Raw genomic sequence first — 22208 nt, 5'->3', positions numbered from 1 at the left:
AGGATCACAAAGGGAATAATTTATTTTTTTAAAGATTTTATTTAGGGGATCCCTGGGTGGCGCAACGGTTTGGTGCCTGCCTTTGGCCCAGGGCGCGATCCTGGAGACCCGGGATCGAGTCCCACATCGGGCTCCTGGTGCATGGAGCCTGCTTCTCCCTCTGCCTGTGTCTCTGCCTCTCTCTCTCTCTCTCTCTGTGTGACTATCATAAATAAATAAAAATTAAAAAAAAAAAAAAAGATTTTATTTATTCATAAGAGACAGACAGACACACACACACACACAGAGAGAGAGAGAGAGAGAAGGAGAAAGAGAGAGAGAGAGAGAGAGAAGCAGGCTCCACGCAGGGAGCCTGATGTGGGATTCCATCCTGGGACTCCAGGTCATGCCCTGGCCCTGAAGGCAGGTGCTAAACCACTGAGCCACTCAGGGATTCCTGGGAATAATTTATTAATAGCAACCCCATTATTAAATGTTATTAAAATTATTAAAATGTTATCCCCCAGGCAGGGGATGCCTGGGTGGCTCAGTGGTTTAGCGCCTGCCTTCAGCCCAGGGTGTGATCCTGGAGTCCCAGGATCGGGTACCACATTGGGCTTCCTGCGTGGAGCCTGCTTCTCCCTCTACCTGAGTCTCTCATGAATAAATAAATAAAATCTTTAAAAAATAAAATTTTATGTTGTAATATACATCTATTAATACATTAAATAATAAGATATAGTGGGACAAGTCTAATAACTTGTAATACTGAAGTAGGGATGAGTACCAATGATATTTGAAGAGACCTGCCACAAACTAATTGTGATAAAAATCTGTGATTCCCAATGCCTGGGTGGCTCAGCGGTTGAGTGTCTGCCTTTGGCTCAGGTTGTGATCCCGGAGTCCTAGGATCAAGTCCTGTACCAGGCTTCCTGCAGGGAGCCTGCTTCTCCCTCTCCCTGTGTCTCAGCCTCTCTCTGTGTGTCTCTCATTAATAAATAAAAATCTTTAAAAACAAAACAAAACAAAACAAAAAACTGCTTTCCACTGATTATCAAAGGCACAGCTTTTGCTAACAGTATTATGATTTGATACCTACATTCGTGCCTGCTTTGGCAGCACATATACTAAAATTAGAGCGATACAGAGAAGATTAGCATAGCCCCTGTGCAAGAATGATACATACATTCATAATTAAAGGAGAGGTTAGGTGAAAGTAAAGATAAACCTCTTCCTCCATTTAAGTTCATATGTACTCTCTGGATTCTAACCACAGATCTAGACCTTAGGTTAAGAATCCTTGCTTTAAAAAAAAAAATTAAAAAAAAAAAAAAAAAAAAAGCAAGCTAAGAAAAAAAAAAGAATCCCGGCTTTGGCCCGTGTATTTTTCTTGTCACTTAATAGGTCTTAGGTTAAGTAAAGACCTACTATTAGTTTTCATCATACAAAAGCCTTAAGAAAGGCTTTGGTGAAAATTTGCCTCAGAACAAAAATTACTCCTTGTTGTTAGAGACCTTAAATATGTTATTTTACCTATATCCTTGCATTTATCATTTTTTATAGCATTTCTTGGGAGTCAGTCCAGTTTGGACTGGATAAATTCCAGTTTGCCCACCTAGCTTTGCTGTGAATATGAACACCACAGTAGGACAAATACCCCACCCTACAATGCCTTGTTCATCCTCAGTTCTAGTATGAGCCAGACCATCTGGATTTGAATCTTCCCTCTATCATCTCTTTTTAAGGGACTGTGTGCAAGTCTCTTATCTGCATGTGCCTTAGTTAATTCTTAACTGTAAAATGGGCACAAGAATGAATACCTACCTTATAGAATTGGTGCTTGTGAGATTGAAGGAAATAATACATAATCTGGCATATGGTAAATGTCAATTAAATGATAGGTTTTAAACTACCTAGCAGAGTTTTTAAAAATCTAGGAACCTCTTAGTAAAGGGTTAATAAAACTTCTCTGTAAGAAATCAACCTTGGTGTCAGCTCACATTTCCTAGTTCTATTTTCCTGGAAACTTGATAAAGGTGAAATGTCACCTGTGTTACTAGGCCACATAGCTTATGGTAAAAATGACCTTATTGGTGAATTACATCTATACAAGCAGAACCATGAATGAGTGATCTATAAGCACCCAATGGGAAACCAAATCTAGGGACTTCTGTGGCTTATAACTCTTTTGACTTGATGTGTTCCTTACCAGGATCCCTGGAAGGTACACCCATGGCTTGTTACAATAACTCTTATGCGGCATAGGGTCTCTAAGCCAGGATGGTTACCACACTCCACATTGTTTCATTTCCAGGCGGTGACTTAGCTCTCCTGTGAAGACTCTCGCTGCACTGATATGCCTGATGCTACCCTATTAGCATGCTTTGTTTCTCATCCTGTAATTTTCACATAAAGTGAAGCCGGTACCAGGGGTAGCCTATTTGATTTTGCGAGTTTGAACGCCTAGGGCAGGGATCCACAAAACCATGACCCATGAACCAAATTCAGCCTGCTTCCTTTCATAGTTTGACTTGATCAAAGAGAAGCCCATTTGTTTACATAGGGTCTACGAATCCTTTCACAGGAAAACAGTGTAACAGTTGTGACAGAGACCATATGGCCACAAAGAGAAGTTTGTTGACTCCTAGTCTAGGTGAGCCGAATATGACTAAGAAAGGGTATTCCATATATTACTAAAAAAAAAAACAAAAAACAAAAAATAAAACAAAAAACCCAGAAGTTAGGAAATGCCAAGTATTCAATCTCTAGCCTTAGGAATTCTAGTAAAAATTAGTAAAAACTAAGAACATCTTTAGCACCCACATACCTTAGACATGGAGTTTTCCCTGCTTTCTTGTACAACTTCAGACTGTGATGCTGACCCAAACTGAGGTTTAGGTGACAAATACCTTAAAAAAAAAAAAAAAAAAGCTTACCAAAGTTTGAATGCTTTAACAGACAAGTAGCATGTAACCAATATTATTAAACCAGATTAGCTATTTATATGAAGGTTGCCTGGTCTGCTGCTTGGATGATTGATCAGAGTGTGTTTCATCTCTCGGTCTCAGGAATTTTGGCCAAATTCCAGAGCAAAACTTAAAAGGTTGAATTTTGAAATTTTATGGAAAACAATAGGAAAGGAAGTAAAAGTCAAATCTAAACATTTAATTCTAAAAAAAAAAAAAAATTCAAAAGGTAGATAAGCGTCAAGACAAGATTATAAAGTCTTTCCAAAAGTCATGGAAATGACATTTTAAATCAAGACAAGATGTTAGTTTCTTTTTAATTTTTGTTGTTGCTGTTGTTAGTTTCTTTTTAATGTCAGATCTGGCTGTTTACTATATTTTTAATATCTACCATTGGGAAAGAGTTCACGATTAGATTCTCTACCACTATGTATAGAGATTTTGTTAGATACACATTTTGTACCAACTGTCTGCCTGTAGAAATAGAGATATATCAAGACATCAGCATAAGAGCCTATCTCTAAACTTCTAAGCACCATTAATAGGCTGTATGCCACTGAAAACACGAAACTTGTAATATGATGAAAAATGCTATAAGAAAATGGGAGGAATGCCTGGGTAGCTCAGTAGTTGAGCAGCTGCTTTAGGTTCAGGTCGTGACCCAGGGGTCCTGGGATCGAGTCCCACATCAGTCTCCCTGTGGGGGAGCCTGCTTCCCCCTCTGCCTGTGTCTCTGCTTCTCTGTGTGTGTAAGAAAGAAAGAAAGAAAGAAAAGAAAGAGAAAGAAAGAAAGAAAGAAAGAAAGAAAGAAAGAAAGAGAGAGAGAGAGAGAGAGAGAGAGAGAGAGAGGGAGGGAGGGAGGGAGGGAGGGAGGGAGGGAATAAAAGGACTAGTAATGAGAGAATATATTTAACAAACTGTAAAAAATCCAAATACACATAGAGAGAGAGAACATATGCACACATCCGTGCAGGTGAGAAGGGCAGAGGGAGAGACAGAACGCAAGCAAGTTCCATGCCCAGCACAGAGCCCAAAGTGTAGGACATGTGGCTCGATCCCACAACCCTGAGATCATGACCTGAGTCAAATTAAGACTTGGATGCTCAGGGATGCCTGGGTGGCTCAGTGGCTGGGCACCTGCCTTCGGCCCAGGGCGTGATCCTGGAGACCTAGGATCGAGTCCCACATCGGGCTCCTTGCATGGAGCCTGCTTCTCCCTCTGCCTCTCTCTCTGTGTCTCTTAGTATAAATAAAAATAAAATCTTTAAAAATATAAAAATAAAAAACCACCCACGTATACTTACCACCTGGTTTATTTATTTTTTTTTTTTTTAAGATTTTATCTATTTATTCATAGAGTCAGAGAGAGAGAGAGAGGCAGAGACACAGGCAGAGGGAGAAGCAGGCATCATACAGAGAGCCCGATGTGGGACTCGATCCAGGGTCTCCAGGATCATGCCCTGGGCTGCAGGCGGCGCTAAACTGCTGCGCCACCAGGGCTGCCCTTACCACCTGGTTTAAAGGTGGGGGAAAGATCATTGATTTTAAAATCCCTTATGGGCCCTCCTCTTTGTCACCCAGCTCAGACAATCACTATCCTGAGTTTTCTATTTCTTTTTTTTTTTTTTTTCTATTTCTTACTTTTAAAAAGTTTTACCATACATTTGTATCCCTAAGTATGTGTTGCTTCAACTGCATGATTTTGACTTTTACATATACAGAATCATACTACATGTATTCTACAACTTTTTTTCTTCACCCATTTTCATGATTCATGCATGCTGTCCTCAGCTAGATTCACTTGGACTGCTGGGATAGTATTTAATTCTACTTTTGGACAGCTGGTCGCTTTCACTCTTTACTATTATGAATAGCACTGTTGGGAACATGCCTGTACATATCATCTGGGGTTGCTCTGCCATCTACAGCTAAAGTAGATGTAGAGTCCAAGAATATCAACCTTTTATATTCCCGCTGAACACGTAAATGCTCCTTATCATATACAACACTGAATACTTCTAGATAGCTTAATTTTTCCAATAGGATGAGTATGAAATGCTATCTCACTGTTATTTGGTGTTTCCTTAACCACTAATAAGGTTCAATATCCTTTCAAAAATATATTAACTTTCAGGTTTCATTTTATATAGTCAAAATTTACCTATTTTTCTACTAGTCATTTTCTTACTCAGCAGTGGGTATTTCTTTAATAGTACATTACCTTTTTTTCAGTTAAACAAGTTATACTATCTTCTTCTTTTTTTAAGTAGGGTCCACACCCAGCATAGAACCCAACTCGGGCCTGAACTCAGTCATGAGATCAAAACCTGAGCTGAGGTGAGGGGCAGCAGGAGGGGCTCAGTGGTTTAATGCTGCCGTCAGCCCAGGGCCTGATCCTGGAGACCCGGGATCGAGTCCCGCAATCGGGCTCCCTGCATGGAGCCTGCTTCTCCCTCTGCCTGTGTCTCTGCCTTTCTCTCTATGTCTATCATGAATGAATAAGTAAGTACAATCTTAAAAAAAAAAATTTTTTTTAAGTTAATAAGTTTAACATTAAATCATCTTCTAATAGTAAGCTAGCAATCTATTCCTGGAATTGTCATTTTAGATAATATTCGTGGGGCACCTACGTGGCTCAATCGGTTAAGTGCCAGATTCTTGCTTTTGGCTCAAGTCATGATCTCAGTGCCCTGAGATAGGGCCAGGCATGGGGCTTTGTGCTGAGTGAGGAATCTGCTTGGGATTCTTTACTGTCCCGCTCCCTCTCTCTAAAATAAATAATAAAACCTTTTTAAAAAAGACATGTAAACCATTAATTAATTCATTAATTTTCAGACTTTCTCCCTTTTTTCTGATTTGGCATTTTCTTTCCTTTTTTTAAAAGATTTTATTTATTCATGAGAGGCACGGGGTCGGGGAGGCAGAGACATGGCAGGGGGAGAAGCAGGCTCCATGCAGGAAGCCCGATGTGGGACTCAATCTCGGGTCTCCAGGATCACTCCCTGGGCTGAAGGCGGCGCTAAACCACTGAACCACCAGGGTTGCCCAGATTTGGCATTTTCTGATATGGCACTTTAGCCACCTCCCAAAGTTTTAATGTATAATACTTTTAGTTCTATTATTTCCATCAAGATTTATTCCTTAACCATTAAGTTACTTAAGAGTTTTTCTTGATTTTCAAGCACTTGAGTAGTCTTTTCATTAATCATTTTAAATTTGAGATGAAAACCATATAACATAAAATTAACCATTCTAAAATGGACAATTCAGTGGCACTTTAGTATGTTCTTAAAGTTGTACAACCATCACCTCTATTTAGTTCCAAAACATTTTCATCATCCCTGAAGGAAACCAGGCGTATGTTAAGGAGTAACTCCCCCATTCCCACCTTTCCCCAGCCAGGAGCAACTACTAATTGCTTCCTGTCTTTATAGATTTAACTACTTCAGCTATTTCATAATAAATTTAATTCACAAATAAATCGTATACTTGACAACTCTTTTTGTCTGGCTTCTTTCAGTTGGCATGTTTCTGAGGTATGTATGTATGTATGTATGTATGTATGTATTTATTTATTTATTTATGATAGGCACACAGTGAGAGAGACAGGCAGAGACACAGGCAGAGGAAGAAGCAGGCTCCATGCACCGGGAGCCTGACGTGGGATTCGATCCCGGGTCTCCAGGATCGCGCCCTGGGCCAAAGGCAGGCGCTAAACCGCTGCGCCACCCAGGGATCCCGGTTTCTGAGGTTCATTTACGTTACAGCATGTATCAGTATGTCACTCCTTTTTAGGGCTAATATTCTGTTGTATGGATCATACCACATTTTGTTTATCTATTCTTCCTTCAACAAACATTTGTGCTTATCCATCCTTTGGCTGTCTGAAGTGCTGACACAAACATCTGTGTACAAGTATTTGTTTGAATTCCTGTTTTCAAATTTTCTGAGTAGATGGGCAGGAGTGGAATTGCTGGGTCATATGGAATTCTGTTTAACATTCTGAGGAACTACCAAATTGCACTATTTTATATTCCCACTAGTAATCAATGCAAGATTCCAATTTCTCGGAATCCCTGGGTGGCGCAGCGGTTTGGCGCCTGCCTTTGGCCCGGGGCGCAAACCTGGAGACCCGGGATCGAATCCCACGTTGGGCTCCCAGCATGGAGCCTGCTTCTCCCTCTGCCTGTGTCTCTGCCTCTCTGTCTCTCTCTGTGTGACTATCATGAATAAATAAATAAAATCTTTAATAAAAAAAAAAAAAAAAGATTCCAATTTCTCCAATCTTTGCCAACACTTGTTATTTTCCTTTTTTTGGATTAAAGACATCCTAGATGTAAAATGGTATCTCATTGTGGTTTTGATTTGCATTTCCTTAATGACTAATGAAACTGGGCATCTTTTCATATGTACATCAGTGGAGAAATGTCTGTTTATGTCCTTCGCTCATTTTGAAATTGGATAGGAATTTTTCATATGTTCCAGAGATTAGACGTTAACTCTTTTTAACTTTGCTTTCACTTTAATCTACTAGTTTCTCAATTTCTATTTTTAAATTCATCTGTCCATTTTTATATTTCTAATAAATTTTTATCTTCAGACATTTCAAAATATATATTTAGATACATGAAGATTCAAGATAGTTACATCCTTTATATGGAAGAGTAATAGATCAATGTGAAATATCTCTGCTTGTCTTTTAATGGTTTTTCTCTTGATTTCTACTTGGCATAATATCAACATTAACAATATTGATACTAAGTCATCTATTTTTTTCTTTTAATAACAATCTCATTTAACTGCCCCCCAAATTGCCCTCCTCCTGCCCGCAAACAAAAATTTCTATGAGTTTTGAAAGGTGGTAAATTACCTGCATGTATTTACTCAATTGAAACCAAAAGCCCTTACATATTTTCATTAATTTATTTTTGAAATAGGCTACATGCCCAACATGGGACTTGAACTCATGATCCTGAGATTAAGAGTTGCATGCTCTACCAACTAAGCCAGCCAGGTGCCCCTATTTTTAAACTCTAGGTGGTTCTTAAACTTTCCCAACTGTTAATGCTATGAGAAAGCTTATATCCTCATAAAATCATCAACTCTACCTGCTGTTGGAGGGACATTGCGAGGAGTCTAAATCACTCCAGTACTGACTACCTAACATGTGCTTTTTGTATAGCAGAGAAGAAATATAAACTGAGGAAAAAAAAGATGAGGGAATGACCTAGATGCCAAGTTATAAGCTCCTTTATAGGATGACTCTCAATGGGACTAGCTTTTCTAATTTGAATCTAAACCAAGAGAAAAAGAAATCCAATTGGCTAATTCTGAGAAAATGGGAACATGAAAATCCTGAGGCATCAAGATAGAAAAACTTCAGGGACACCTAGGTGACTCAATTGGTTAAGTATCTGACTCTTGATTTTGGCTTAGGTTACAACCTCAAGGTTATGAGATTGAGCCCTGTACCCTACTTAGCATGGAGCCTGCTCGGGATTCTCTTCTCCCCTCTTTCCCTCTGCCTACCCCTTCCCCACTTTCTCTCTCCATCTCTCTTAAAACTAAACAAGACTTTGTATCTCTCTTCATGATAACCAGACATCTAAGCCATGTGAGTAGCATCCTTATTTTCACTTTTCACCCAGCTCAGACCATCTCAGACCATCTGGAGACTTTTCATGCAAAGTCCTTGGACCAAATTTTGACAATCAGTGGACCATATGAGCAAAAACACCAGCATCCAGTAAGTAATCAATAAATAATTGATAGAGGCGCCTGGGTGGTTCAGTTGGTTAAGCATCTGACTCTGGATTTTGGATCAGGTCATGATCTCAGGGTTGTGAGACTGAGCCTTACATCAGGCTCTGTTCTGGGCATGGAGCCTGCTTAAGATTCTCTCTCTTTCTCTTCCTCTCTGGCCCTCCCCAAAGCCACTGCTATCCCAACCTGGTCTGTGCACACACATTCTGTCTCTTCCTCTCTCAATCAATCAATCAATCAATCAACATGTCCACTTACTTATGAATATCTCCAGTGTTTGTTTGTTTGTTCTTACTTTTCTTTTGGGACTTGGTTGTGACTGTATCAGATTTTCTGGAATTCAAGGGAGAAGCCAAGACATTTCCATCACAGGAATTGTTCTTCAATAACAGAAAAAAGCATAACAGACATTAATAAAAACAATTATAATAAAATAAGCTATTATTTTGACTAATTCAGAATCCACAACAGAATTTTTCAGGTCTTATACTCACATATAAATTCTATACATCCTTTGAATAATACTGACTCTGCAAAAATTATTATAAGTAGGATTAAGTCCATCCAAGTTGGTCTACATTAATGACATTTTTAGTCTACGTTATAAATCAAAGGGCATGATGATACTAACAATCATTTTGTTAATGAATGGCTTCATGTAATTTTAACTACCTTAATCTACAGGGAAAAATTCAAAAGAGTTGTGGCTATATCTGGAATAAAAAGTAATTTTGGGTAGAAATAATTTAACCTACAGATTAAAGAGAATACCAGTATCATAAATATTTACTTGCTGTACCAGTCTCATAAGTTTCTCACTATACTACCAGAAGAATTAATATACTTGGTGGTGGCAGACATTTGGCTTTGGACTGCCTAACTTTCTCAAGTAAACCAAGTATTCTAAAATATCAACAGATCTACTCTTTTAATCCCTATTAAAAACAAGAAGGATTAGAACAAGACTCTTTACAGGCAGAGATGACCCCAGATTCTCCTCTCTGGTGTATTTTTTTTACTTATGTCATTTGTTATTCTATTGATCAATGTCTTAAATTTCCTGATTGTGTACCTTTTTAAAACTATTCCACTAAAATTTTAAAAAGAAGAAATATATTAAAAAGGGCAAGGGTGGGGCGCCTGGGTGGCTCAACTGGTTAAACATCTGCCCTCGGCTCAGGGGTCCTAGGATTGAGCCCCGTGTTGGGCTCCCTGCTCAGAGGGGAGTCTGCTTCTCCTTCTGCCTCTCCCCCTGACTTGTGCTCTCTCAAATAAATAAATAATAAATATTTTTTTTAAAAAAGGGCAGGGGTGCCAGGATGGCTCAGTTGGTTAAGTTTCTGACTCTTTACTTCACAAAGGTCATGATCTCTGGGTTGTGTGCTGGGTGTGAAGCTTAAGATTCTCTCTCCCCTCTCTGACCCACTTTCCCCTCTTGAAAAAAAAAAAGGGGGGGGGATATATAATCTAAAACTTGGGTACACTATGAATAGTAGGCCTCTCCAAAAAAAAAAAAAAACTCAATTCTAGATATATTTTGTTTTGTTAAGTATATTTTAAGATATTTATTGTTTATAAACAGGAATTGTTTTTAGATACTCTCAAACTTGAGTGCACACCAGGCTTCCCTAGATGCCTCTGGGAAAGGTATTCCGAGAATCCCACCCCCAGAGAATCTGATACAGTAGACTTAGAACAGGTATGGGGGGCACCTAGGTGGTCAGGTGCTCAGGGTGTGACTCCGGATCGAGTCCCGCATCAGCTCCCTGCAGGGAGCCTGCTTCTTCCTCTGCCTGCGTCTCAGCCTCTTGTCTGTCTCTCGGGATTACATAAATAAAATTAAATTAAAAAAAAAAAGAAAAAGTATGGGAATTTGTATTTTAAAAGAACCTTTGGTGATTCTGTCAGGATCGCACTGTACCCTCAGGACTCAAAGTATGGTTTTATCATCCTTCTATTCATCTTTCCCAAGGCAGTAATTTAACTACACAGCAAAATAATAAAATCCAGGTCTAGCGTATTACTTAAAAATTTAATGTGCTTCACTTCCATTTCTTTTTAAGATTTTATTTAATGTGCTTCACTTTCAAAAAGTGATTTGCATCCATATAATTTAATGTTTTTGCCACTCTTAAAAAGATTTAGATAAGACTGTGTAGCTACAGGAACAATCTCTAAGATATACCAAGTGAAAACAGGCAAGAAAAAAACGGAGTGTGACTGATACATTATTTTTAGGTGAATAAGAAAAATTAAGGAACTGTTTAGTGCTAACCTTTGGGGAGACTGAGGTAATGGAAAAGGAATGAGAATATGGAGGTGGGAGGGGACAGAGGAAGCTTTCACTGTGAATAACTTTCCTACAGACTCTGAATTTACTAAAATACTTAGGATTTTTTTCACATGTACTTCAGAGCAAATACATAACATGCAAAAAATGTAATAATACGCAAAAAATTTTGTTTTAATTAGAACATATATGTCAAAAATCGCTTCTAGTAGGGGATTCCTGGGTGGCTCAGCGGTTTGGCACCTGCCTTTGGCCCAGGGTGCAATCCTGGGGTCCCGGGATCGAGTCCACGTTGGGCTCCCGGCGTGGATCCTGCTTCTCCCTCCTCCTGTGTGTCTCTGCCTGCCTCTCTCTCTCTCTCTCTCTCTCTGTCTATCATAAATAAATAAATAAATCTTTAAAAATCACTTCTACTCATGGTGAACTTCCTCAGATCTTTGAAACCCACGTAGTTTCACGGTTGTGAGATGGAGCCCCAGGTTGGGCTCCACCCTCAGTGTGGAGTCTGCTGGAGTCTCTCTCCCCCTCTGCCCCTCCTGCTTGTGTTCTCTTTCTCTCTAAAATAAATAAGTAAATCCTAAAGAAAAAAAGAGAAGAAAGAGAAGAAAGAGAAGAAGGAAGGAAGGAAGGAAGGAAGGAAGGAAGGAAGGAAGGAAGGCAGGCAAAAACCATGTAGTCAAAGCAATAGGAACATCAATACTTCACGGTTCTCTCCTAAAACTTACGATATTAACGCTTAGCTTTCTTGCTAGTTCCTCATCACTTTTCAGTTGCTCTTCCATCTCTCTTCGCCTTTTTTCTGCCTGTCGTTTTTCCTCCTCTTCCTCCTCTGCTAATAATCTCTGTATGTATTCTTCACTGGCTTTGTTTTCTTCTTCTTCACTAGCTCGTCGCTCTGCCTCCACCTTAAAAATGATTAATAAAGAACAATTCTCTGAACTTTTAAATATTTAATATATTTAACTTTTTTTTTAAGTAGGCTCCACATCCAGTATGGAGCCCAACACAGGGCTTGAACTCATGACCCTGAGATCAAGACCTGAGCAGAGATCAAGAGTCGGATGCTTAACCAAACAAGCCACTAAGGTGCTCCTATACTTGCAACGTTTCTTGAGAAGAACAGCAAAAGTAATAAAAAAAGAAAAAATTGGCAGGAATTACAATGTTTCAAATGATGTACAAATATGAAAGCAAATTCCTACAAAACAGGAAGCCTTCCCCAGTCAGCCCTATGAAATCTTCATCAAACCTCCACTCCTCTTCACCTACCACACCTTCAACTACACTGTTATCCTGAAGTTAGGAGGAAGCCCCCAGGCACAGTGGGTGGGACTGGAGTGGTTGCTGAAGAAGCAACCACAATGGTGATTATGTGATTTACAGATGAGCAGACAGAAAAGCAAGTAACTTTTTTTTTAAAGGTTCTTTTAAAAAAGATTTTTATTTATTCATGACAGACACAGAGAGAGGCAGAGACACAGGCAGAAGAAGCAGGCTCCATGCAGGGAGCCCAATATGAGACTCGATCCCTGATCTCCAGGATTACACCCTGGGCTGAAGGCTAAACCGCTGGGCCACCACGGCTGCCTGCAAATAACTTTCTGAGCTCATGGCAGAGTAGAGACTCCAGCTCAAATTCTAAGACTCGAGGCCATGTTTGTGGTAATTTAAACTGTACTTCCTGGGGCACCTGGGTGGCTCCGTGGTTGAACATCTGCCTTCGGCTCAGGGTGTTCAGGATGTGATCCCGGAGTCCTGGGATCGAGTCCTGCCTCCGGCTCCCCACAGGGAGCTTACTTCTCCCTCTGCCTGTGTCTCTGCCTCTGTTTCTCATGAATAAATAAAATCTTTTTTTAAAAAAAGAAGAAATATGAGGGAAATAATCTCTTCCTCTGCCATGTGAGGACACAAGGAATAGGCAGTGGTCAAGCCAGGATAGCAAGTCCTCATCCAACAGATCTGCCTGTGTCTCAATCTTTGACTTCCCAGACCCAGAATTCTGAGAAATAAATGCTTTTTGTTTACCCACCCAGTTTACAGTATTTTTGTTATGGCAGCCCCAATGGAAGAAGATACCCATAATCTACCACCTTTTTTCCATGCTTTAAACTCAAAGCTTCAGGGAAATAAAAAAAAACCTTTCACAATTAAATGCTTAATAATTGCTATCACAAAAACTAATTCAATGAACAATTCACAAGCTCGCAAGATATAAAATTAATATGCAAAACTCAATTGCATCCACATACAGAAATAATAACCAGTTAGAAGTTTTAACAGATGAGAAGACAAAAATGATAAAAAAATTGGCAGAAGACACAGAAAGTTCATCACCCCCAAATTATAAAAATGTCCCTTAGTTATATGAAATACAATCTTTCTCATAATAAGAGAAATACCAAGTAAAACTACGCAGAGATAGGACTTCCAGCCACTAATAATGATAGAGTAAAACACTGGTGGAAGACCTCTTCCAACAGAAAACAAGTTTAAAACCTGGACATTATACAATAAGCAACTACCAAAGGAGATAGAGTGAACATAATCAGACCAACTGCTCCTCCTGGCTTTAAGCCTGGAGCTAACATAACCTAACACCTGTGGAAGCTAACACACACTTCCGGTCCCTTGATATTCTAAGGTTCACAGGCAGGGATGCCTGGGTGGCTCAGCGGTTGATCCTCTGCCTTCAGCTCAGGAAGTGATCCTGGGGCCCTGGGATCCAGTACCACATCGGGCTCCCTGTGGAGAGCCTGAGTCTCCCTCTGCCTGTGTCTCTGCCTCTCTCTCTCTGTGTGTCTCTCATGAATAAATAAAATCCTAAATAAATAAATAAATAGTTTACAGACAATTTACTGGGGAAAAGACGCTCATTATAATACATGGGGATAAAATAAGGGAATATTTGTATGAAATTAAAAAAAAAAAATCAACCTCAACCCCTACCTCATGTCATAGTCAAAAACTAACTGAATGGATTATCAATCTAAACATAACTAAAACAAATTCTAGAAGAAACTTTTTGTGACTTTTGGGTTAAGCAAAGTTATCAAAATTTATAGCTAAGATCAGTGAATTTTCCTATATTGAACCTTACCATAGATAAATTCTACCTCAACAAAGCTTTCTTTTTTTTTTTTAAAGAAAAACTATGCCAATACCATTTTTCAACCATCAGATTAGCAATAATGCAAAAGTCTGCGAGTACTCTGTTGGCAAGAGTATTTTGAAATAGGCATTCTCAACAGAAATGCAAAATGGTATCCCTACGAAGGAGAATTTGGCAGTTCTAAGAAATCTACAGTATCATTTATGCTTCAACCTGGCAATATCATGTCTAGCAATTACTCAGAAGGTATACTTATAATATTAAAATATGTATGCACAGTATTATTTGTAGTTAGAAAATACTGGAAACTATTTTTCTTTCTCTTGAGTGATATGGAGTGATTTCCAGGAAATATTACCAAGGAAAAAAAAGGAAGGTTCAAAAGAGCATATAATATTACATATTATATGTAATATGTAATTACATATAAGTCCAGGGGTGCTTGCCTTGTTTATCTCTACAAAAAACACAAAAGGAAGGATAAACTACACAGAGATAAAACTGGTTATCTACAATGTGGTGGGCACAGGGTAGGTAAGATACCGGAGGGAGTATCCTCTCTGACAATAACTTTTTATATAATTTTTACTTTTGGATGCATATTAAAATCCTACACATTCAAAAATATACAAAGAAATCCATAAAGATGGGATGGGAAAATAGAAAAAAAAAAATCACTATTACATAAGGGCACCAATTATATATAAATAAATTAAAGCTAGTTTGTAACTATTGTGAACACATGTAAAAAATAGAGTCTTTGTAAAGTACATTTTTAATTTATATTTCAATATATATTATTTATACAGGCATATATATGGCACCTTGGTGGCTCCGGCAGATAAACCTCCGACTTCTTAATTTTGGCTCAGATCCCACAACCCCTTAATTTTGGGGTTGTGGGATCAAGCCCCTCGAGAAGCACCATGCTGAGTGCTGAGTATGGAGACTGCTTAAGACTCTCTCCCTCCCTCTGCATCTCACCCCAACCCCTGGCACATGCATACTATCTCTAAAAATAAATAAATAAAAATAAATAAATAAAAATAAATATTTTTAAAAACCCCACAAAACTGTAAGCAAAATCTGAAATCGAAAACTGAAGAATGTTCCCCAAAAAGAATAACTATTTAGTACCTACCTTGCTTATCTCCTCTTCATATTCTCTTCTCAATTCCCCAGGTTTACTTAATAAGCGAACTGGCTGATAGTCATCAACTGTTTCAGATCAAGAAAGAAAATATTATTACAGATAATACAGAATTTTAAGGCTGGCTTTGGTCTTTCATTAAATCTATGTTGGGGCAGACCCAGTGGCGCAGCGGTTTAGTGCAGCCTGCAGCCCAGGGCTTGATCCTGGAGACCCTGGATCAAGTCCCAGGTCAGGCTCTCTGCATGGTGCCTGCTTCTCCCTCTGCCTGTGTCTCTGCCTCCCTCTCTCTGTGTCTCTATGAATAAATAAATAAAGCCTTTAAAAAAAAATAAAGTTTAAAAAAATAAATAAATAAACCTATATTGGCCTGATCCCAGATTGCCAGGATCAAGTCCCACATTGGGCTCCCTGCATGGAGCCTGCTTCTCCCTCTGCCTATGTCTCTGCCTCTCTCTCTTTCTGTGTCTCTCATGAATAAATAAAATCTTAAAAAAAAAAAAAAAAAGGTAATCTCTACATTCAACATAGGGCTTGAACTTTCAACCCAAAAATCAACAGTCACACTTTCTACTATGGCCAGCCATGCGCCTGCCTATGGAATTCCATTTTATTTTTTAAAGATTTATTTTTAACTTGAGAGAGAAAGAGAGCATGAGCAGGGGAAGGAAGGGGCAGAGGCAGAGGGAGAAGACTAGACTCCACTCAACTCAGGGCTCAATCCCAGAACCCCAGGCCAAGATCATGACCCAAACCCAAGCAATGACTGAGCCACCCAGGAGCCCCTGGAATTCCATTCATTTATTTATTTAGATTTTATTTGAGAAAGAGAGAGAGAGAGCACAAACTAGGGGGAAAGGGAGAAGCAGGCCTCCCACTGAGCAGGGAGCCCAATGTGGGGCTTGATCCCAGGCCACGGATCATGACCTGGGCCAAAGGCAGCTGCTTAATCATATGAGCCCCCAGGTATCCTGGAATTCCATTTTATTTTTTTTTAATTTTTTTAAAATTTTTATTTATTTATGATAGTCACACAGAGAGAGAGAGAATGAGAGAGGCAGAGACACAGGGAGAGGGAGAAGCAGGCTTCATGCACTGGGAGCCCGACGTGGGATTCGATCCCAGGTCTCCAGGATCGCGCCCTGGGCCAAAGGCGGGCACCAAACTGCTGTGTCACCCAGGGATCCCTGGAATTCCATTTTAAAAGAAAGTCCAGGGGTGCTTGCCTTGTTCGGTCAATAAAGCATGGGACTCTTGGATGTTGGGGTCATGAGTTTGAGCCCCATGTTGGGTTAAGTTTAATAAAAAAACTTAAAAAGAATGAAAGAAAAATAGAAAGTCCAGAGGTTTTCTGGTTCAAAACGGCACATGAATACATATACTTAACTCATGTTCTACAATCTATTAAAATAACAGTAAAGGAAATTTTAAACAGTCATCTTACAACAGCAAAGAGATTAGGGGAAGGGTCAATCGGTAAACAAGAAACAAATTTGGGGACACCTGAGTGGCTCAGCGGTTAAGTATCTGCCTTTGGCCCAGGGTGTGACCCTGGGGTCTTGGAATCAAGTCCCACATCAGGCTCCCTGCATGGAGCCTGCTTCTCCCTCTGCCTGTGTCTCTGTCTTTCTCTTTCTCTCATGATTAAATAAATAAAATCTTAAAAAAAAAAAAAGATTTATCGATTATCGATGTATTTATTAGAGGAGAGAGAGTACGTGTACATACCACTGCGCACAGGAGCAGAGGGAGGGCAGACGCAGACTCCCCATTGAATGTGGAGCTGACCAGGGGCTCAATCTTATAACCCTCAGATCATGACCTGAGTCAAAATCAGGAGTCGGACGCCTGACCCACTAAGCCACCTAGGTGCCCCTCAAAAGTCATTTTTTTAAAGAAACTGAATTGTCTGGACAGAGCCAGCACAGCTAATATGAGAGGTGATGGCCTGTAAGCCTTCTAAAATCTGGCACTTAAGGGTGGGAAAGCATAAATGCCAAACATAACCTCAAACTGTCCACCAGTCACCAATGCCAATGTATGCACAAGGACTGTTATTCTAGGGCCTCAGTTTGATTTGACTGATTGATTGAAGGGCCTCATTTTTAAATATAAAAGCAAAACCAAGGATCATCAGACATTTAAAACAAATCTATAGCATTAAAGAAACACTAAGCCACAAAGAGGGGAATAAAACCATCTTGAGTTAAATTCAGAAAAAACACAACTGCTTGTTTATAGGGACAGCTATTACTAAACTCCAGCTGACTACTGCCACCAGGAAACTTAGGTCTGTCCTTGCCATATTTTCTGATTTTTTCAAGACAATTCAGAAATCCATTTTAATGTGAAATCTCCCAATTTTAAATGTTGGCACTGAATGGGTCACAGAAAACAAAACATGTCTGTGGGCTTTGTATGGTTTGCAGCCAGTAGTTTGCAAATTCATAGAGTAACTAAAAACAGTAATATAACTCTATAGTAGGTAGTAGGTAGCAGTGAAATACACTAAATTCTCATTTTAGCTCTTGAGGATTCATTTGAGGCAATACAGTGAGAAATACAGTGTAAAGCTCCTGAGAAAAAAGCACAGGCTCGAAACAAAGCGAAGACAGGAGAAACAGCACTTCAACTATAGCACTACTAATAAAGGAGGATAGGGTATGTATAGAAAGGTAGTGTAATATCAGATGTGACAGCTTATGGGGTGGCAAATTTTTCCTATAAAGGGCAAAATAATAAATATTTTTTGTGGGTGAGGTGGTCTTTACCGCAATGACTCAACTCTTGCCATTGTAAGCACAAAAGCAGCCATTGATATAGATGAGTGCCTCCATTCCAATAACACGTCATTTACAAAAAAAGATGAAGGTCAAATTTGGCCTCTGGACCCCAAAGTTCTCAGAAATTATGTGTTATGTGTGTATACATGTGTAGTGGTATGGTGAACATTAAAAAATTACAGGCATTGAAAAGGGAAATTTTTGCTTATTTTACCCTTAAAGAGTTTGCTTATTAGTAAAAAATAAAAATAGCTAAGGGTACCTGGGTGGCTCAGTGGTAAAGCCTCTGCCTTTGGCTCAGGTCATGATCCTGGGGTCCTGGGATCAAGTGCCACATCAGGCTCCCCACAAGGAGCCTGCTTCTCCCTTGGCCTGTGTCTCTGCCTCTCTTTCTGCGTCTCTCATGAATAAACAAATTAAAACTTAAATAAATAAAAAACAGCTAAAATATTACGAAAATTAAAAGACAACCCACAGGAGGAAAATACTTGCAAATAATTTATCTGATAAGGCATTAATATCAAGAACATATAAAGAACTCCAACAACTCAACAACAAAAAACAAACCCAATTAAAAAAATGGGTAAAGGGGCAGCCCGGGTGGCTCAGCAGTTTAGTGCCCACTTTCAGCCCAGGGCACGATCCTGGAGACCCGGGATTGAATCCCACATCGGGCTCCCGGTGCATGGAGCCTGCTTCTCCCTCTGCCTATGTCTCTGCCTCTCTCTCTCTCTCTCTATCATAAATAAATAAAAATTTAAAAAAATAAAATAAAATAAAAATCTTAAAAAAAGAAAAGGTAAAAAAATAATAAAAAAATGGGTAAAGGATTCAAACATTTTTCAAAAAAAGCGACATAAGTGGCCAACAAGCACATAAGAAGATGTTAATATCACTAGTCATTAGGGAAATGCAAATCAAAACAACAAAGAGATACCACTTCATAACCATTAAGATGGTTATTATAAAACAAAACTTTTTAAGATTTTTTTTTTAAAGATTTTATTTATTCAGTCACATGGGGGGGGGGGGGCAGAGACACAGGCAGAGGGAGAAGCAGGCTCCATGCAGGAAGCCCGATGTGGGAATCGATCCCAGGTCTCCAAGATCGTACCCTGGGCCAAAGGCAGGCGCCAAACCACTGTGCCACCCAGGGATCCCTATAAAACAAAACTTAAGTGTTGACAAGGAGATGGAGAAACTGAAATCCTTATGCACTGTTCATAAAAGTGTAAAATGGTGCAGCAGCTATGGAAAACAATATAGTGGTTGCACAAATAATTAAAGAGAATTACCATATGACCCAGCAATTCCCTTCTGGGTACATACAGCCAAAAGGTGGAAGTAATCCAAGTGTTTATCAGCAGATAAATGAATAAAATGTGGTAAATACAGCGGAATATTATTCAGTTATAAAATGGGATGAAAATAAATAAATAAAATGGAATGAAATTCTTGGTTTTTTTCTAAAAGATTTTTAAAAATTAATTTATTTGAGAGAGAGAAAACATGTGGGGAAGGGTAGAGGGCAAAGCAGCCCAAAGAAGGGCTGAATCTCAGGACCCCAGGATCATGACCTGAGTCAAAGGCAGACGCTTAACCAACTGAGCCAACCACGTACCCCATGAAATTCTGACATACTATATAACAATAATTAACCTTGAAGATATTATGCTAAGTGAAAAAAGTCAGACACAAAAGAACTAATACCTATTATGATTCTACTTATATGAAGGTACCTATAGTAGTCAAATTTGACAGAAAGTAGAATGGTGGTTGCCAGGGGTTACGGGAAGGAGGAATTGGGGAGTTATTGTGTAATGGCTATAGTTTTAATTGTGGAGAATGAAAAGTTCTGGAGATGGATGGTGGTGATGGCTGCACATCAATGTGACTGCACTCCATGCCACTGAACTGTATACTTAGAAACAATTAAAATGGGGACACCTGGGTTGGCTAAGCGTCCAACTCCGATTTCAGCTCAGGTCATCATCTCAGTGTTGCAAGATGGAACGCTGCTTGAAGCTCCATACTCAGAGGACAGTCTGCTTGAGATCTCTCTCTTTCTCTCTCTGGCTCCTATCCCAAGTCACTCTCTCTAAAATAAACAAAATCTTAAAAAAAATCAAAATGGCAAATTTTCTGTTAAATGTATTTTGCCACCATAAAAAAACAACAAAAATCAAAACTTGTTATAAAGAAAACTACATAAAATAAAATAAAAAATAAATAAGAAATAATAAAAATAAAAAACAATAAATAAATAAATAAATAAATAAATAAATAAATAAATAAATAAATAAAAATTTAAAAAGGGATCCCTGGGTGGCGCAGCGGTTTGGCGCCTGCCTTTGGCCCAGGGCGCGATCCTGGAGACCCGGGATCGAATCCCACGTCGGGCTCCCGGTGCATAGAGCCTGCTTCTCCCTCTGCCTGTGTCTCTGACTCTCTCTCTCTCTCTCTCTCTGTGTGTGTGTGACTATCAAAAAATAAATAAATAAAAAGAAAACTACAGGAGGATGGCTTGTTTCCTTCCCCTTAGAGAGTAGCATACTCTTTGTGGTCATTTTTTTTTTTTTTTAAAGGTTTTATCTATTTATTCATAGTCACAGAGAGAAAGAGGCAGAGACAGAGGCAGAGAGAGAAGAAGCAGGCTCCATGCTGGAGCCCGATGTGGGACTCGATCCTGGATCCCCAGGATCACACCCCAGGTTGCAGGAGGCGCCAAACCGCTGCGCCACCAGGGCTGCCCTCTTTGTGGTCATTTTGTAGAAAAAAAGCCACCGTGGATCATCACCCATGGTTAATTCCTTGGGTGGCAACACTGGATTTTCATTTGACGATTTAAAATGGCTTTGGAATAAACATTAAAAAAGAAAAGAAAAAAGAAAACCACAGGGCTAAAATGGAGACACTTAAGGCTCCACATAAGTAAATGAAGATTTAATATCTAAACTAACTTTAGGGGCATCTGGGTGGCTCAGCTGGTTAATTGCCATCTGCCTTTGGCTCAGGTCATGATCTCAGGGTCCCATGATCGAGCTCTACATGGGGATCCCTGCTCATCAAGGAGTCAGCTTCTCCTTTTCCTTCCAAGTTAATCAAAGAATTGAATGTCCAAATACTGGACCAAAATAAAAGATCACAATAAACCTAACTTGAGCAATTAAGTCATTCATAAAATTACATTACTTTCATCACTCAATTTGATTCTGCTTGTATCATGCCAGAAATAGTTTTCTTCTTCCAATTAAATTTGCTCACCCAATAATGAAAAAAAAAAAAATTTGCTCATCCAATCTTCCTCTGAAGCCTGAAGTAGGGTTCCTTGATTCTTCTAGTTTCTGGTGGTTTACCAGCAATCTTTGGTGTTCACTGGTTTGTAGGTGCATTACTCTAACCCTCTGTCTTCACATAGTGTTCCCACTACGGGTTTTCTTATCATTCTCCTTCTGTGTGTCTGTCTCTGTTCAAATTTTCCATTTATGAGGACACCAGTCATAATGGATTAAGAACCACAACACTAACAACCTAAAATTGACTACCTCTGTAAAGATCTTATTTCCAAAAAAATATCTTATTTCCAAATAAGGTATGAAGTATAGAAGTTAGGAGTTAAACATTTCTTTTCCAAGGAGACACAATTCAACATATAACAACGTGTAATTGGTCTTCACTGAAAAACTATAAAACATTATTGAGGGAAATTGAAGATTTAAATCAATGGAGAGAAAGACTGTTTTCACAGGTACAAGGGCTCTATGGTGTTAACATATCAATTCTCCCCCAAATTGATCCAAAGATCCAACACAACCCAAATCAACTCCTACTACACTTTTGGTAGAAAGTGGCAGGTTGACTTAAAAATCTACACGAGGGGGACGCTTGGGTGGCTCAGCGGTTGAGCATCTGCCTTTGGCTCAGGGCATGATCCCGGGTTCTCGGGAAACCCACAGGTTTCCTGCATGGAGCCTGCTTCTCCCTCTGCCTGTGTCTCTCATGAATAAATAAAATTAAATTAAATTTAAAAATCTACATGAGGGAAGCCTTGGTGGTTCAGCTGTGTAGCACCGCCTCTGGCCCAGGGCATGATCCTGGAGACCAGGATCGAGTCCCACATCGGGCTTCCTGCATGGAGCCTGCTTCTCCCTCTGCCTGTGTCTCTGCC

General features: G+C 39.4%; 1 protein-coding gene and 1 non-coding gene across 2 annotated transcripts in view; one reads left to right on the top strand and one right to left on the bottom strand.

Annotated features, from left to right (window-relative positions):
* Nucleotides 1-22208, bottom strand: part of RNF168 (ring finger protein 168) — a 33074-nt gene that overhangs the window by 3119 nt on the left and 7747 nt on the right. The window contains exons 3-6 of the mRNA XM_072811997.1: nt 15249-15325; nt 11724-11903; nt 8967-9088; nt 2807-2888 (exon numbers count right to left, since the gene is read on the bottom strand). Of these exons, the coding sequence (XP_072668098.1) occupies nt 2807-2888; nt 8967-9088; nt 11724-11903; nt 15249-15325 (461 nt within the window). The remainder of the gene's footprint in view (nt 1-2806; nt 2889-8966; nt 9089-11723; nt 11904-15248; nt 15326-22208) is intronic.
* Nucleotides 1083-1189, top strand: LOC140625263 (U6 spliceosomal RNA). The gene has a single exon (XR_012024620.1). It is a non-coding gene; the product is annotated as a U6 spliceosomal RNA (small nuclear RNA).

This window comes from Canis lupus, chromosome 35 (assembly GCF_048164855.1).
Source record: "Canis lupus baileyi chromosome 35, mCanLup2.hap1, whole genome shotgun sequence".
NCBI classification, from domain to species: Eukaryota; Metazoa; Chordata; class Mammalia; order Carnivora; family Canidae; genus Canis; species Canis lupus.
This window is presented reverse-complemented; position numbering and strand designations above follow the sequence as displayed.